This window comes from Rissa tridactyla, chromosome 6, assembly GCF_028500815.1.
Source record: "Rissa tridactyla isolate bRisTri1 chromosome 6, bRisTri1.patW.cur.20221130, whole genome shotgun sequence".
NCBI lineage: Eukaryota > Metazoa > Chordata > Aves > Charadriiformes > Laridae > Rissa > Rissa tridactyla.
Genome location: NC_071471.1, coordinates 28,699,050 through 28,713,925, shown reverse-complemented (window position 1 = coordinate 28,713,925; position 14,876 = coordinate 28,699,050). Strand labels below are relative to the sequence as shown.

The 14,876-nt window shown below is 49.5% G+C and overlaps 1 protein-coding gene across 1 annotated transcript in view; it reads right to left on the bottom strand.

The window, feature by feature from the left end:
• The window catches only part of P3H2 (prolyl 3-hydroxylase 2), a 74,529-nt gene extending 70,602 nt beyond the window's left edge, over window positions 1-3,927 (bottom strand). Inside the window, exon 1 of the mRNA XM_054205691.1 lies at window positions 3,001-3,927. Within this exon, the coding sequence (XP_054061666.1) occupies window positions 3,001-3,453 (453 nt within the window). The 5' untranslated portion in view covers window positions 3,454-3,927. The remainder of the gene's footprint in view (window positions 1-3,000) is intronic.
• Window positions 3,928-14,876: the final 10,949 nt, after the last annotated feature.

Sequence of the window (14,876 nt, the reverse complement as noted above, 5' to 3'; positions counted from 1 at the left end):
CTACAGTGCTCCATGAGGGAGTACCTCAAGCACTTGCTCAGAAGCAGGAGCAACACAGCCCAAGGCAGCTGCTGCTACAGTCCAACATGCAGCAAAGAAAATCCAACACCTCCAATCCAACATCGGTTTTCCACCAATTCACTGCAGAGACTAATTCGCGTCACCACGACTGGGCCAGGCGGTGCTGGCGCTTGCTCCGCAGTGAGAGACCGGAGGCAATGGGAGACCCCAGCCCGCTCCCAGGGCACACGGGATGCCCCAAAAGCGGCAGCGGCACACACGGCACAGGCCAACATTTGGCCTATGCATCTGTCCAGCGGGACGAAAAGCCTTTGTTTTTCATACCCCACAGGGGTGTTGCAAGGATTAGCTCATGTTTATTCAGCACCATTTTTCAAAGCACTGCGCAAGAGCCAAACCCTTTGATTTTTTTTTTATCTGTTCCTTGCTTTGTCACTCCCTCCCCTCCTGAAGGGACGCATTTCTCCCCTCCTGAGAAACAAACAAGCAGGAGGTCAGCAGGAGTGGGAGGTGGGAAGCACATTCCAGGCTGCTCCTCCGCTCTCAAACCACAAATGCCACCAACCCCTGCCGTCTGTCCAGCCCAGACGGTGCCCGGCATCCAGGCCTCCCCACGCAGCCCGGAGAGGGGCCGGACAGGATACGCAGCGGGATATTTAACCTCATCTCATTTTCTTTTCTCTTCCAAGGAGCAAAACAGGGGGGTCAAACAGCCTCCCCTGGAGTCGTGCAGCCTGCCCACGTGCCCACGGCAAGGGAGGGGGGCTCTGCAGAAGCCCCGCTTTGCAGCTCCCCTCCTCAGATGAAACACCCAGGGGATGCTGCAGCCACGGTCTCCCCTGGAGGGTACGCGTGCTGATGCATCCCAGCCCTCAGGGAACATGCCAAAGCCTTGGCACTCAGCCTTGGCACGAGGGGATGGTTCACATCCGAGCGTGTGTAAGTGCCAGACATTAGACCTCGTGTTCTGTGCAAGTGCGGGCAAATCTGATGTGGGGCATTTTCTTCCGCGCAGAGACTTGTTGAGCCAGATCAAAAGAGCAATCCTGGGAACAGAGCTCAGGCGCAGGTGGCAGCAGCGTGAGGATGTGGACAAACCCATACGGGCTGCTCTGCGGGATCAATCTGATCAACGCACTGCTCACAAAACCCAAGAGCATCAGAAAAGGTTAAGGAAAAAGGTATTGAGAACATAAACAGGTCTATACAGTGCCCGAAACTTGGGCATCCATGCAAATGGCAAGAACATTTGCTACTCCATTGGAAAGCAGCAAAATCAAAGTGCTGGCATGAATATAAAATCTCCAGTAGTTGCAAAAGCGAATTAAGATGGCGCAACTAAGAAAAAAGGCTATTTTCAACACATTGCTTTGATAAGTTTACAATGCATTTTTAAACTAGGAAAATAAAAACCTTAGACACAGTAGAAACAGAAATGGAGGAACAGACCATACCCCAAAATTGTCTGGATTTTTGTATATCAATTTTACTGAAATGGGAGAAAAAAGCCCCATTCCCTAATTTAGAGGAAAGTTTTTCAATGAGCTCAGCATGAGCAAACCTTTGTGACTCTGGGAAAGACTTTGAATTCAGGAGAAGAAATCACTTAATTTTTTAGCATGACAAATTTAGTGTCACTTCCCACAGATGGTGACATTACACAGAGCATCTTGCAGGGCAAGGACCATAGAAAAATTCTGCCAGCTTCACTGGGATCACATAGGAGCCAAATTATAGTCCCAGTTCACTCCCAGGATTTCATTCAGGATCTCTATGTGGCACATGGACACTAGAATTTAAACCAGTGCAGTTCTTGTCCCTGACTTATAAAAAATGGCATTAAGGCAATAGCAGAAAAGGAAGCACAGAAAAAGCAACACAGCTATGGTTTTCCAAAAAGTTTTAAAGTGCAGTAGATGATGATTTGCCTCTTTCATGTGCTGCTGTACAGACACTGCACCCCAGGCACTGGCACTGCCTAGGACAGATGTTTGCTTCTCCAACTAGAAATAGATTTCAGCAGAATCACCCTCCCTGTTCTCCACTGTGCAGGTCTTCACCTATTAAGTTGCTTATAGCAACTAAAAGGTTATGAATGTGCTCAAATAAAGCAGAAACCCAGAGGGAAATGTTCCAGAAATGTTTTAAACATTCAGCTTGGCATGAAATAAAATTCCCACAGTTTCTGTCCTTACAACTCATGAAAGGGAAGACTTACTACAGGTACCTGGCTTGACAGAGCACAAGTCTTGAACTAAAAGAAAAATACCATTAACCATCCTGGCATGGGTTAGGGTTTTGTTGTTGTTGTTGTTTTCTTCCTTTGGCAAGGAAGTTCAAAGAATAACACCATTTTCCTCAGGGAAAGTAACAGCTACAAGGCAGAAGTTACTGGGATAAGAGGATGATACTCAATATGCCAGAGGCTGCTAAATACTGACTGCACAGTGTCATGCAAAGTATTTCATACCACACAATAGGATAAAAGATCATCAGATCTCAGTAGCAGAGGTTATATATCCCCCAGGTTCACACACAATCCCAGCTCCGGGAACAGAGCATCTGTTCGGCTTGTCTGAAAGCAAAACACCTCTGGCAGAGGACATCGAGATGTTACTGGAGGGGCTCTCGGGGCTTTTCTCTGCAACCTCTCCACCAAAGGCAGATCATTTTCCGAATTATATTATGTTACACTAACAGACAAACAAAAACATCCTGCCCCCCAGACAAAAAAGAAAAAAAAAAAACAAAACAGAAAAAGCACAGGTAAGCCAATCCGAGTTGTCATCCAGGATGCTCTGTGTGGGGAACGGGCCATGGCCACTGACACCAGTGAGAATGGAAGGGGGGGAACCACACCCGGGATGTTTTGGGAGGGTGGAGGAGAGGACTTGGGGGGGGAGGGGAGAAGGGGAGCGGTTGGGAGGGACGGGGCAGGGGACGGCCCTGCTCGGGGTGAGGGTGGCGGGTGATGCCTACCTGGATGTAGGCGCGCTGCAGGTAGCTGTAGGGCACCCTGCGCTGGAAGTCGGCCCCCACCTCCTCGGCGGCGCGGTGGCGGGAGGCAGCTCCCAGCCGCGGTTCCTCGCAGCGCCGCAGGCAGCCGGCCCGCCGCAGAACCGAGCCGAAGAAAGGCAGGTCACCGCCGCCTCCCGGACCCGGAGCCGCCAACCGCACCTGCCCGCGGCAGCTCCGCCGGCATCGCAACCGGGCGGCCCGCAGCTCCCGCCGGCTGCGCAGCGCCCGCTCCAGGCACCGCGCCGCCCCCGCGAAGTCGCCGCCGTAGTACGCCTCCACCCCGCTGGCGTACAGCGCATCGAAGGGCTCCAGCGGGCCGCCTTCCCCCGCGCACCCGCCGCCCGCCCGGCACGCCGCCGGCAGCAGCAGCGGTAGCAGCAGCAGGGCCCCCCAGGGCCGGCTCCCGGTTGCCATGCCCGCCGCACCGGCGGTCCGTGCGATGGGGGGCCGGGGGTCCGCACGCCGTGTTAGCGGGGCTCGGTGCGGTAGGGGCCGGGGAGCCGCCGCAGTGGGGTCCCTGCAACGGGAGCCGGGCACCGTGCAGTGGATCTCGGTGTAGTGGGAATCCGGGAGTTCGTGCAACGGGAGCCGACCACCGTACAATGGCTCTCAGTGAGGTGGGGGTCTCTGCAACGGGAGGCGGTCACCGTACAATGGATCTCGGTGTAATGGGGTCCGGGGGGTCCGTGCAACGGGAGGCGGTCACCGTACAATGGATCTCGATGTACCGGGTTGCGGGGGTCCGTGCAGCGAGGCGCGGTGCAGCAGAGCCCGGGGGTCCGTGCGATGAGGCGGGCGCCCTACAACGGCTCTCTGTGCGGGGGTCCGTGCGAGGGGCTCCGCTGCTGTTCTGCCCTCGGCGGCGAGGCCGCGGCTCGGTTCCCTTCACGCCCGGCCCTGTGCCGCCCTCCCGCCCCGCCGGCACCTCTTAAAGGGCCCCGCACCGCCCGCCCCGCCCGCCCCGCCGGCCCGGCCCCGGCCCCCCCGCGGGGAGCTGGTGGTGCGGGGCGGGAGGGGGGGGGAGGGAGGGAGGAGGTTGGGGACGCAGTCACCGGCCGGGAGCCGCTCGGAGCATCCCCGCTCCGCGGCTCCCCTCCTGGCTGCAGGGATTTTTTTCAAACGACGTCCTGAGATTTAAATCGTCCCGGGGTGATTTAAAGGGCAGCGGCCGCCTTTTCTCCCTTTATTCCCGGCCGTGCCCCCCACCTCCTCCTGCTTCCCCGCATCCCCGCGACTGGCATCGCTATTTTAGGGATGCTTTTCTTGCCCCTCTGCGAGGCCGTTGTTTGGAGCGGGATTTCGCCGGGTTCTCCACCCCCTGCCCCAGCCCCTCTTGCTCCCACAGCCTCCCGCCGCTGGGAATTCTGCAAATCAATCATCTGGGATGGGCACGGTGAGTGGCTGGTGAAGCCTTTCAGCTCCCAGCTGTGTGTTTGTCTAGCGTTCTTCAAGGTTTCTCTCTTCCAACGCTGCAAAACCCTGCCCTGCCAAAAATGTTACTTTTTTTTTTTTTTTTTGCATGAATTTTAAGGCATTCTTGTGACGAGACGTTTGGCAATGCAGCCTAGTGACACAAGAAAAAAAAAACATCTTAGTTGGCATTTTAAATAATCTCAGTGTTGAACACCTGTCAGCAAGAAGTTTTTCATATTAATATAGTTAAATTGGCCAAAATCAGCTGTTCATGAGTGACAGGGAATGGGCAAATCCTGGATCCCATTAGATGCCTGTAAGCTGTTCTGGGCTTACATACTCCAAAGTCTGTGTGTACAGCACTGTGCAGTAGGCTCGCTCTCACCAGAGATGGTGGCTTTAGCTATTTCAGACATTTCAGGAACATCTCCATAGCTGTTGGCTGTCTTTTCATAGACTAAAATAGCTGCAAATAGGAGATGTTTGAAACCCATTTGGTCCAGATTTTATTATTGCTTTAAGCCAGATGTTCCTCACGGCCATGCTGGGTTTTCCCCTCTGCTGCTCTATTGGCTTTGATCAAATTGTTCCTAGTTTATGCTGTTGCATCCAGGATCAGAAACAGGGCTCAGCGCCCTCTTCTTTGGGCAAGCGATGAAATTATGGAGTCTGGTTTACAACAGTTTCACATAAGGGAAGTTTTTTTTCCCACATGGCTGGAGATTTACTAGAGTTCTCGGTGAAGAGCTTTCCCATCTGGCAAAGATTTCATAACAATCTTCCCTGTTGCTTTCTTGCAAATCGTCACAAAATGTTTTAAAGGGTCGGGTGTCCCTCCGTCCTTCTGCCCTGACAGATTGGCATGCTGGGGAGGGTACTCACAACGGGGCAACCAAACACCCCAAGGGGAGATCTCCGGTGAGAGAGGTACGTGCGGTAACCACTTGCTCATGCAATATGAGTTCTCAGGTCCAGATAAAGCCTTTTGCAAGGGAAGGGTTATCAGCACTGCTGGGGAACAGAGGCGACGTTATGAGAGGGCCACTTCAACCTTCTCAAGGGTCACTTGAGGATTTCCTGCCTAGATATAAGACAGAGGTGCCACTGGTGACCGCACAAGTTTAGATTCACCCCGAATCACAGAGATAAAGCACCCAGCTCCTGGGGTGCAGTCTCTGAAGGATGCACCTCAGTTGGTCTATTTGCAGAAGTGCTGTCTAATTCCATATTGTTTCCAAGTCAGCGACACCTCTGCGTGTGCAGTGATAAGATTGAGGCCCTGCGTCGGAAGGAGTGTAGAATGTACATGAATGACTGGAGAGAGAATGAAGTAAACCAAAATGTTTTATTTCATCCTGCTGCGTTTTCTGATCCAGGTGTTTCTTTCATTAAAAATCCTTTTTGAAACAGTCAAGAAAAGGTTCTTAGTTCTGACACGTTGCAGCCCAATGCCGCTGAACTTCCTCCAGGGTTTTTTCTTCAGGCACCCACTCACTCTAGGACTAAACAGCCACCGCCCCCGGTTTGCGGTCCTCCTGCCTAGGGTCATGCTTTCTTTGTTCATCAAAGTTTGTGCTGTCCCTCACCTTGATGCTTCGTTGCTACCTAATTGCAGCAAAGAGCTCAAGTATCATTGGCACATACAAGGCACACAGGATATCTCTAGGGCATTTGGTGCAGCTGCTTGAGCAACCACCCTTATTTTTATACCCCTGCTCACTGCCTCTATGAAAAGGCATCAACCAGATGGAAAGAAGTTTGCTGGTCCCCTGATTGGAGGTCGTCTTCTTGGAGAAGCTCTGAGCCACAACAACTCAGCAGTGCAGCTGCCACAGCCAGCAGCGCGGTAGGCAAGGTGGGCTTGCCTTATCAGAGTTGGAAAGGAGCTGGGTTTAGAACCCTCGTACATATAGAGGAAGGATTTCACCCAGCAGGGCAATTACTAGTTTAGGATGTTACAGCTCTGAATCAGGCCCCAAGATGCCTGAGATACCCCTCATGCATCTAATGAAAGGAATAATTCTAAAAATGTAACAACTCAGCCCGTGTTCAGATGTTGATCCTGGCCCCTGTGCAGTTGTTTTGAAAGACCTTTTCCTACGTAAATAGATTCATCTGAAGCTTTTTTTTCTTTTTTTTTTTTGAGAAAAACTCTGATATGTGGGTCAAACCACTGATGATTTGGCAACCAGATAAGAGCAAAATTTAGAATGCCTTTCAAACGTCTTTTCAACACGCACATTACGAGCAGACCTAAGTTTCAAGCCCTCTCTGTTTCAATTTGTAGACTTGCCTTCGCATTTAATTCATGGACAAACTTTATAATTCCCCAATCAAACACAGGTGACCTCTTCAGCCATGTACCTTAGTGAGAGAGCGAGCTTTGGATCAGATGGAAAAGTACAACACACCCTCTCTGAAGGGCTTTGGTCCTTGCCTGATGTACAAAAGTACAAGTTTATTGAATATATCAAAATGATTAGTGAAGTACTCCATGATTTAGACACAAATCCAGACCTGAACTCTGTGGAATGCCTCCATCTACCCAACATCTTTTATATTCAAGAAGGTGTGGGAGTGATTGTGAATGTCAGTAGATGTCGGGAAATTAATACCGAATAAATAGATGTGCTGCAATAATAACCACGCGCCACATTTTTGGGACTCTCCTTCTATGAAAAATCCATCATCAGAGTCACATAAAACTGATCTAGGCTCAGGAGGGGTGAAACAATGAGTGACCAAGGAGTAATTTTCTCTGCAAATTATTATTCTTGTTTATAGCACGATGAATGCATGTTGCAACAGAGCAGGATATGGATGGAGAGGACACAAGGTGCACGCTGGGGATGCCACCTTGTCCCCCCAGGTTGTACCTGGTGTTTCTTTGCTGCTGACTTACAAGTCTGCTTCCCCACAGCTGTTCCGCTGCACTTCTGAGCCTGTCTCTGACACATTGCTCCAGAGGGGCTGCTGACGACTTGAGGTCAGCACAGGTGAACAGGTCATCTTTAATTTTTCCACCTGAACCTTTTCACTTTGACTTCCTTCTGGCAATATTTCTGTAGGCTCAGGACCTGGAAGCAGCTGACTCTCTCGTTTTGTCCCAAACAGACATCTGACCTGTCATCAAACACTGTATGTTCTTCTTCCATAACCTACAATCACAAGAACCTGGGATGTCCTCTGTCCTAGAAGGCCTCTATCCTGCCATCTCTCCCAGGCATGTCCATCTCATACCTTGCTGATGACAGACCATTTTTTATGACTTCCCCTTGACATCTGCAGAGACTTTACCTGCGCAGATGGACAAAATGTTTGCCAGCAAAGCTTTGCTTACAATGTTGCTCTGGGTGCACCACCCACTTGTGTATCCTTCCTCACACACACTGTCAAGGTCATCTCATATCCCCCTTTGCAGCATCCAGGAAAGTTGCCTTGGCCCAGGCAGAAGACACGTGCTTGCCCACATCTCTCTCTGCTACACTCCATTATTAACACCAGCCTCGACAGCTCATTCTTTTCTTTGTTCTGGTCGGGCCTGTCTCTGTGTTTCATTTCATGGGACTTATTGTATCTCTGCCTGTTTTGGAAAACATTTTGTGCTCTAGAATTTGCCGTTGCTTCTCTGCTGCAGCACAAACCAAAACTAACTCCCCAAAGCCATCTCTGCAATGATCCCTCCATTGCGCCTCCCAAGGCTTTGGACACGTGCTTTAGTTTGCAAGCGCTTTGTGATACACAGAAACCCCTGTGCTGGATCTGTTATAAAAACCTTAATACAAAAGCACAGACAAGTACAACACAAGGCTCGCTGCTGGCACTCAGCAGAGAAATACAATCATATAAATCACATAAGCAGAAGACGCTTGTGTCTTCCCATGTGTAGGCAACAGGATAACCTTATTAGATTCCAAGTTCCCACATACTTTGCTTACTCGGAAACTTGGACTCTACTTTACTGCCATTATAAATTAGAACCCAATAAAAATAAAGTTCAAAAAGTACAAAGTACACAACCACAGGGGCACTGGTGTCTTGGCCACATGCCTGTATCTTTGAGCTTGGATTTGAAATACCTCCATGGCCTGTGTTATTTAGGATGACAACAATTAATAGCACTAAGGAATTATTATGTTGCGCTCTACATAGCACTTTTCCTACAGTGGCAGCACTAGAAGTTTTATGTATTTAGAGGGGGTTGCTGTTATGAACAGGAAGGTACCTATAAATGCTATAAACTGAGAAAATTTAATCATAGACTCATATGACACAGTTATTTTCAATGCATAGTCCAGAGTTAATGAGACGTGTGAATGGTTTCATTGTGTAACTCTCTGAACTTCAGCTGTAAACTGTGGCAGTTTCAGTTTCAGAGCATGAACAGGGTCCAATTCACGACTGCTGTAATTGGACCGAAGTTGGTGACATTGCCAAAATGATGGGTCAAGTGTAGAGCGTGTGCACGCACAGCCTGAGCCTGGCTGTAGCTCTAGGAGGTCCCCCACACAGTGAATGGATGGTGGTGGGACAGGCTGGATAGAGTGCCCTGTTTGAGTAGGGATTGAAGGACATGAAATTCACCTAGGAGGGGTGACACTTCTTTCTGACATGACTATGATACCCTGTGGTGGTCTGTGAAGGGAGAAGAAAGACAGGGGATGGAGGAGACACAGAAAACCTCCTCTTCTGCCCCAGATTAGGTTGTTGGTAGAGCTGAGAGTGTGTGGATGGAGTGGCCCAGGCTCCTGTGCAGTTGGTGTGGATGTTTGCAGACTCACCACCTCTCCAGGGAAGAGCTCCCCATGAAAACCATGACCATGAAAACCTTTGGGGTAAACATCTGGTGGCTTTGATTCCCAAGTTTCCTTGTGCTGGCAGCTCTGCCGCATGCAACAGGGCTGTTCACGCTGAAAGCATGAGGACTGAGCTGCTGTTGAGGGACATGGGAGAATGACAGTGTGTGAAAGCAAGATGTGGGCATCAAAGTGAGACAGTAGGGAAAATACTCAAGGACCCATTGAGAGCTCTCTTGAAGCAGCTTGTATCTTTTAGTGTAAATGTCAAATAAGCCCCCATTAAAATCAGTATAACTGTCCCCAAATCCATTGTGGCCATATTTTCCTCTGCATGACCTTGTGCTTATTTTTCCTACTCATTAAGCCATAATCTGGGTACCTTGATGAATTTATTATTTTTGTCATTCCCTTGATCAGTTCTTGTCTAGTCTCAAAATATAATTCAGCACTTAGAAAACATTTAAAAATGAGATTACGTGAAAGCCACCTGTCTGCTGAGCCAGCTCAGGTAGATGCTGCATCCTGCTCCGAAACGTAACCTGCAAACAATAAGGTTTTATCCACAGACCTTTCTCCCTGAGGAGCCCAGCGGTGAGAGACTGGGTCTCCAAGAGTAAATATTTCTTCTCCCTGCAGAGCTCTCCACATGAGCCAGACCCCAACTTATTGTGGGAAGAAAGAAGGAAACATCAGGCAGGGGGAAGGGGCCCGCTGGAGGGCAACCCGAGGAGAGAGAGAAAGGAGAGTTGTCGCAGGGGGAAGCCCAACGTCCTGCCCGTGAAATCAGAGGAGGGGAGGGAGCTGCAGGGGAAGCCCAAGAGGCGGAGAAAGCCCACTGAGGAAATTAAAACTAAATTTGGACACGTGCTGCGGAGAGGAGTTCCCTGGAAGAGGCACGGCTGAATGCCAGCAGTGACAACCGGGAGCAGCCCTCGGTGGGACCACGGCAAACACCAATGGCTCTCACTGCTGGGGGCACGGCGGAGGCGGGGGGGGGACTCTCGCTTTTCCCAATTTTAATTTTTATGATTCAGTGAAAAGGCGGGGGGCTGAGAGACTCTAAAAAACGTTGAGCTCATTTCTTTCACAAGTATCGGGTTCCCTGTGGCTCCCCTTTCACCATCCATCTTTCTTGTACGTTAATGCAGTCCTGACTGATCCGACCAAAAGGCAGAAATCAACATCCACGGCCAGATCATCTACAACACAAGGGAAACTGGAAGAAATGGTGTGCAGTTCAGTATAAGTCGGTGTAGCTCTGTACCTGCTGCCTGGTCTCCTCAAAGACCCGTCCCGGTTAAAAGTCAAAAATCTTCATGAGGGTGCAGCGATGTTGGGGCAGATCATGGACACACTGTGCACGCAGAGATAGAGGCCTGGAGATGGTTAAAACTAAATACACTCCAAAGTGCATTTGGCAGAATAATTTTTACTGCAAGGTGCTAGGTTTATATGGCAGTAGTTTTCATCCTAGAGAATCCTAAAATGCTCTGCTAATGCTATACACATAAAACGTGCTTCACTACAGCTGCTAGGCAAACGGGTTGCTGGCACACTGCTTCCCACCCAGATGTGGATGGGAATAACCAACCCAGGACATCTCAGCAAAATCCTGCCTTAAGGGAAATTACCCCTGGGAAAGGAAGCAGAACTTGACTTCTTAACATTTCGTGTAATACCCAGGCTGGTATTACAGGTACCTGGGGGTCCTGGTCTCTCCTCACAGATGTAATTCTGGAGGTGGAGCACTGAAACCAACTGTGTGGCCCTGGGGCAAATGAGAGGGAAAACTCAAGGTTTCAGCGTTGAGCTGCGAGTGTGCAAGGACCAAGCCAGGATTCACCTGGGGGTGGTTCCATAGCAGCTACACTGTCTTGCTTGGTACCAGCTTGGTTACACGCAGCAGCAGGGGTACCTCCCGGCCCCCAGCCAACTCCTAACACTTGATCAGCCCCAACAGAGAAGCCTGTCCAAAGGGAATCAGGAGACTGAGGGTCTGTGGCCAGCTGGGGCGTGCAGGAGATTACACCATCATTCTTCTTTTCACCTCATCGTTTGTACCTGTATCAATAACTGGGGAAAGCTGGATGCTGCACGGGTACTATACAGGGCCCTTCCTGCTGGAGAAAGGTCTGGGAGGGCTGGAAGGGATGAGTGGAGGAAGACGACTGGAATGGGTGGCTGAATAACACCATTATTTGCAGACCTGCTGCAGGCCAGTGGAAAGCATTCAGTTTGGGAACAATTCTGCCAATCCAAGCAATGACACGTTCCCTCATTCCCTTTTCTCTTTCCTTCTTTTTCCCCATGGCCAAGTTTTAGGTTTCGTTAAAGCTGAAGTAAAGCTGGACAAATTCCCCTGCAGCAGCATATTTACTCCAGTTTCAGAGCGGTATAAATTACAGAAAAGTTAGGTATTGAAAGTGTGGGGTGGTGTAAGGATGCAGAGTGACTCCAGTTTGCTCAAGATCAACACTGAAACCTGTGAGATCAGAATCTGCCTTGAGCTCTCCTGTGCCACCTTCTCCTTCTAAGGGATGCCAAGCGCCAGGGACACCAGCTGCACGGTGGTGGCACTGCAGAGGGTGACTGCAACATCAGCTAGGGAACATACGGCAAGAGCAGCAAATCCAGATGGTGATAATGGAGAGGAGCAAATACCCTGTCTCATTGAAGTGTTCCCTGTAATCGAAGAAATTGCAGAAGAGAAACACTGCTGAAGAATGGGAAGGGAAATCGCCTCTGCATTTCCTGTGGTGTAGTGCTCTGTGAAAGCTGATGTTGCTGCGATTAGCGGCTCTTTCTCCGAGGGGAGCAGGAGAAGGCTTCAGAGGGAGCAGATTCCCAACACACAAGGTGCTGTGCACCCAGGCAGGGAAGGAAGCAGCCCAAAATCACTCAGAAGAAGCTCTCCTGACTCTCCTCCTGGAGACCTTGCAGGGGGACATCCTTTGCTAGGTCAGGCACTGAAGGCGAGTGCCCCAGCACAGAGGGTGTCACTGGCACAGGCTGTTCACTACAGCTTTGGCAGATTCACCAGGGTCTTTTTTGGCTGAGGATGGATTAAGGATGGCGGGGAGTGGGGGCAGGAAGCAGATCTCAGCCTTACTGTAATCGCTAAAAATAGACCCTAGTGTGTATTCGCTCCCTCTCTCCTAGATTGCATTACCTTTGGGACTCATCCAAAAAAAGATTTAGGAGGGTAGCCAAGAGGAGAAGATCTCTGAATACAGTAGCAAGGACTGTTTTCTTTAATTTTCTAGTTTCTGTAATATAGCTTTTAGTGAAAAATAAGTAAGCCACAGACAGTGGTGCTTTTGTATCTGCTCCTTGCATCGAAGATCTCAGCTGTTAGAAATTAGAGTGCGGTTACTTCTTTGACCCCTGTAATTTCTGCAGAGAACGGTGATCTGGTCTCACAAGCATCCCCCTGGCCAAGCCTTCAGGACTAGGAGTGAAATTCGCTCAGTATGCCAGGCCAAGGGCGCGTTTTGAAGTACATGCCCAGAGAAGGAGAGCTAAAAGTTTCAGCAATCTTTTGCTGCATTAATCCATCACACTCTGACAAGCGGATAGCTCGAACAGGCTGGATTGTTTATGGAAGGAGGAGGGAGGTTTCTCATGAGAGGTGGGATTTTAACAGCAAAATAGATATGCGAGTGCTTTAATCTTTATGCCAGGGTGTGTTTCTGTTTAAGAAGATTCTGACCTTATTTGTCAGGAGAGGTTGCTGTGAACCTGGCTTTGCAACTGGCCAGACTGTATATTTATTTTTTTTTTTTTAAACAGCCTCCGTTGTTATAAGCCGGGAGGGTCACTCTGAGCAGCAGCTGCTGAAGAGGCTGGCGGGCGCCCCGAAGCAAAGGTCAGCAGAGCATTTCCAAGCAGGGTGTAGGGCATTTCCAAGGGATTAGCAGCTGGTTGGGTGGAGATGCAGTCTTAAAAAGCATCTCAGAAGGTCCCTGGCCGCAGCTGGAGCTGATCTGGGGGTGCCTCATGCCAATAGGGCTAGGGCTGTTATGAATGACTACAAGCTTTTGAAACAATGCACGCTTCGAATTTTTGGGTTTGATTCTTTTTGAAAGGGGCTGCATGAACAGCCCTGGAGAGTGTGTTTCCCCACTGGCTCACAGCTGTAATCAGGGGCAGCATGGCTGTGATTTTCTACCATCCTGTGCTTCAGGGCCTCTGTTCAGCTGGCACCCGCAAAGACAAAATTGAGCCTACGCTCATCGGTGGTGCCCCTGCTCTGCTACCAACAGCGACATTTATGGTGCAGATCACATAGGCAAAATACAGAGTCCAGGCTTCATTGCGGCATTTCCCAGTGGAACAGACAGCAGGAACCCTTTTCGGCCAAGAATAAGCAGGACGTGAGAATGAGAGCGGGTTTGTACCCCAATTTTGGGCTCAGACATCTTCTTGACACTTTAGTCAAGACACAACTTCAAATCTCTTCTCTATGGCAGTCCCTAAAGGGGCAGGGGCAGAACATTCTTATGGCCAGGAGGTCTTTTGGATGGAGCTCTAGGCAGGCTTTTGAAGCTCAAGACTCAAATTGAAGAAAGACACAAGACAGCACGCTTCTTTGGGCACAAAGCTCTTACTTCCCTGCTAGCATCAGTCTCCATGGGATGCAAGTGCTCACAGTGACATAGGTAGACTCCAGAATTCTCCTTTACTACTATGGAAGAAGCAGCAAGGCAACAAAAGGCCACCCTGAGGGCTCAGGGATGCTCTCAGCCCTTGGATAGAGGTGGCAGAAGGGCCATTCAGAAGACAGAAGGACAACACAGCCTCTGAAATTTTCTGAATGCCAGTGTAGATGTCGTCAAGTGCCCGAGCCCTGCAGTAGAGTGGGTAAAGAGGCAAATCATGACATCCGATGGAGTCCTGCAGCATTTCACACAATTGGGCAAGGCTCTAAAAGTGACAGAGCCCAAAGAGAAACGAAATCAGGGATGATGGCGTATGTGATCAAACCCATGCTCCTTTGGAAGTCTTAATGAGCAGTCAGTCTGCTGTTTTGCAGACAGCAACGCACCTTGGGACAAGTTCTACTGACACATTACAGGATTTTCAAGCGCATCTTGTGCCAATTATCCAAATTACTGGGAAAAGGAGAGCATACAGGGAATTTTGTACCTAGTTAATTTTATGGAGTGCATTGAGTAAGGGTGGATTTATTTTCTGAGCTAGACATCATTTCAAACATTGCTTTGTGTTTCTTCATTGGGGACGCAGGGTACCGTTTTATTGCCTTGTGTAAATTGCTTGTTGTTTTATTGAAGCATAAAAACACTTGGCAAGGCTACAGTGTGCCATTATCTTTCAATTGGGTGGGCAATAATTCCTTAAACAAACACAAAACCTTATTAAACTCCCAAATACCTAGAAATCAAAACAACTTAAGAACAGGGACGTCCAATATGCTGTGGGTAACGAAGAAATGAATGTGTTTTTTAACTATTGAACACAATTAGATCTGGAAAACCACCCTGAAAACTAAAATAAAAGCAAGTCTGATGTTAGCACTGCCCACAGTGTTTCCTTGTTTTTCTTTCTGCTTCTGTCTCTGCCTATAAGCATGCTACACTGCTGGTTAACGAATCCCAAGGAATTGCT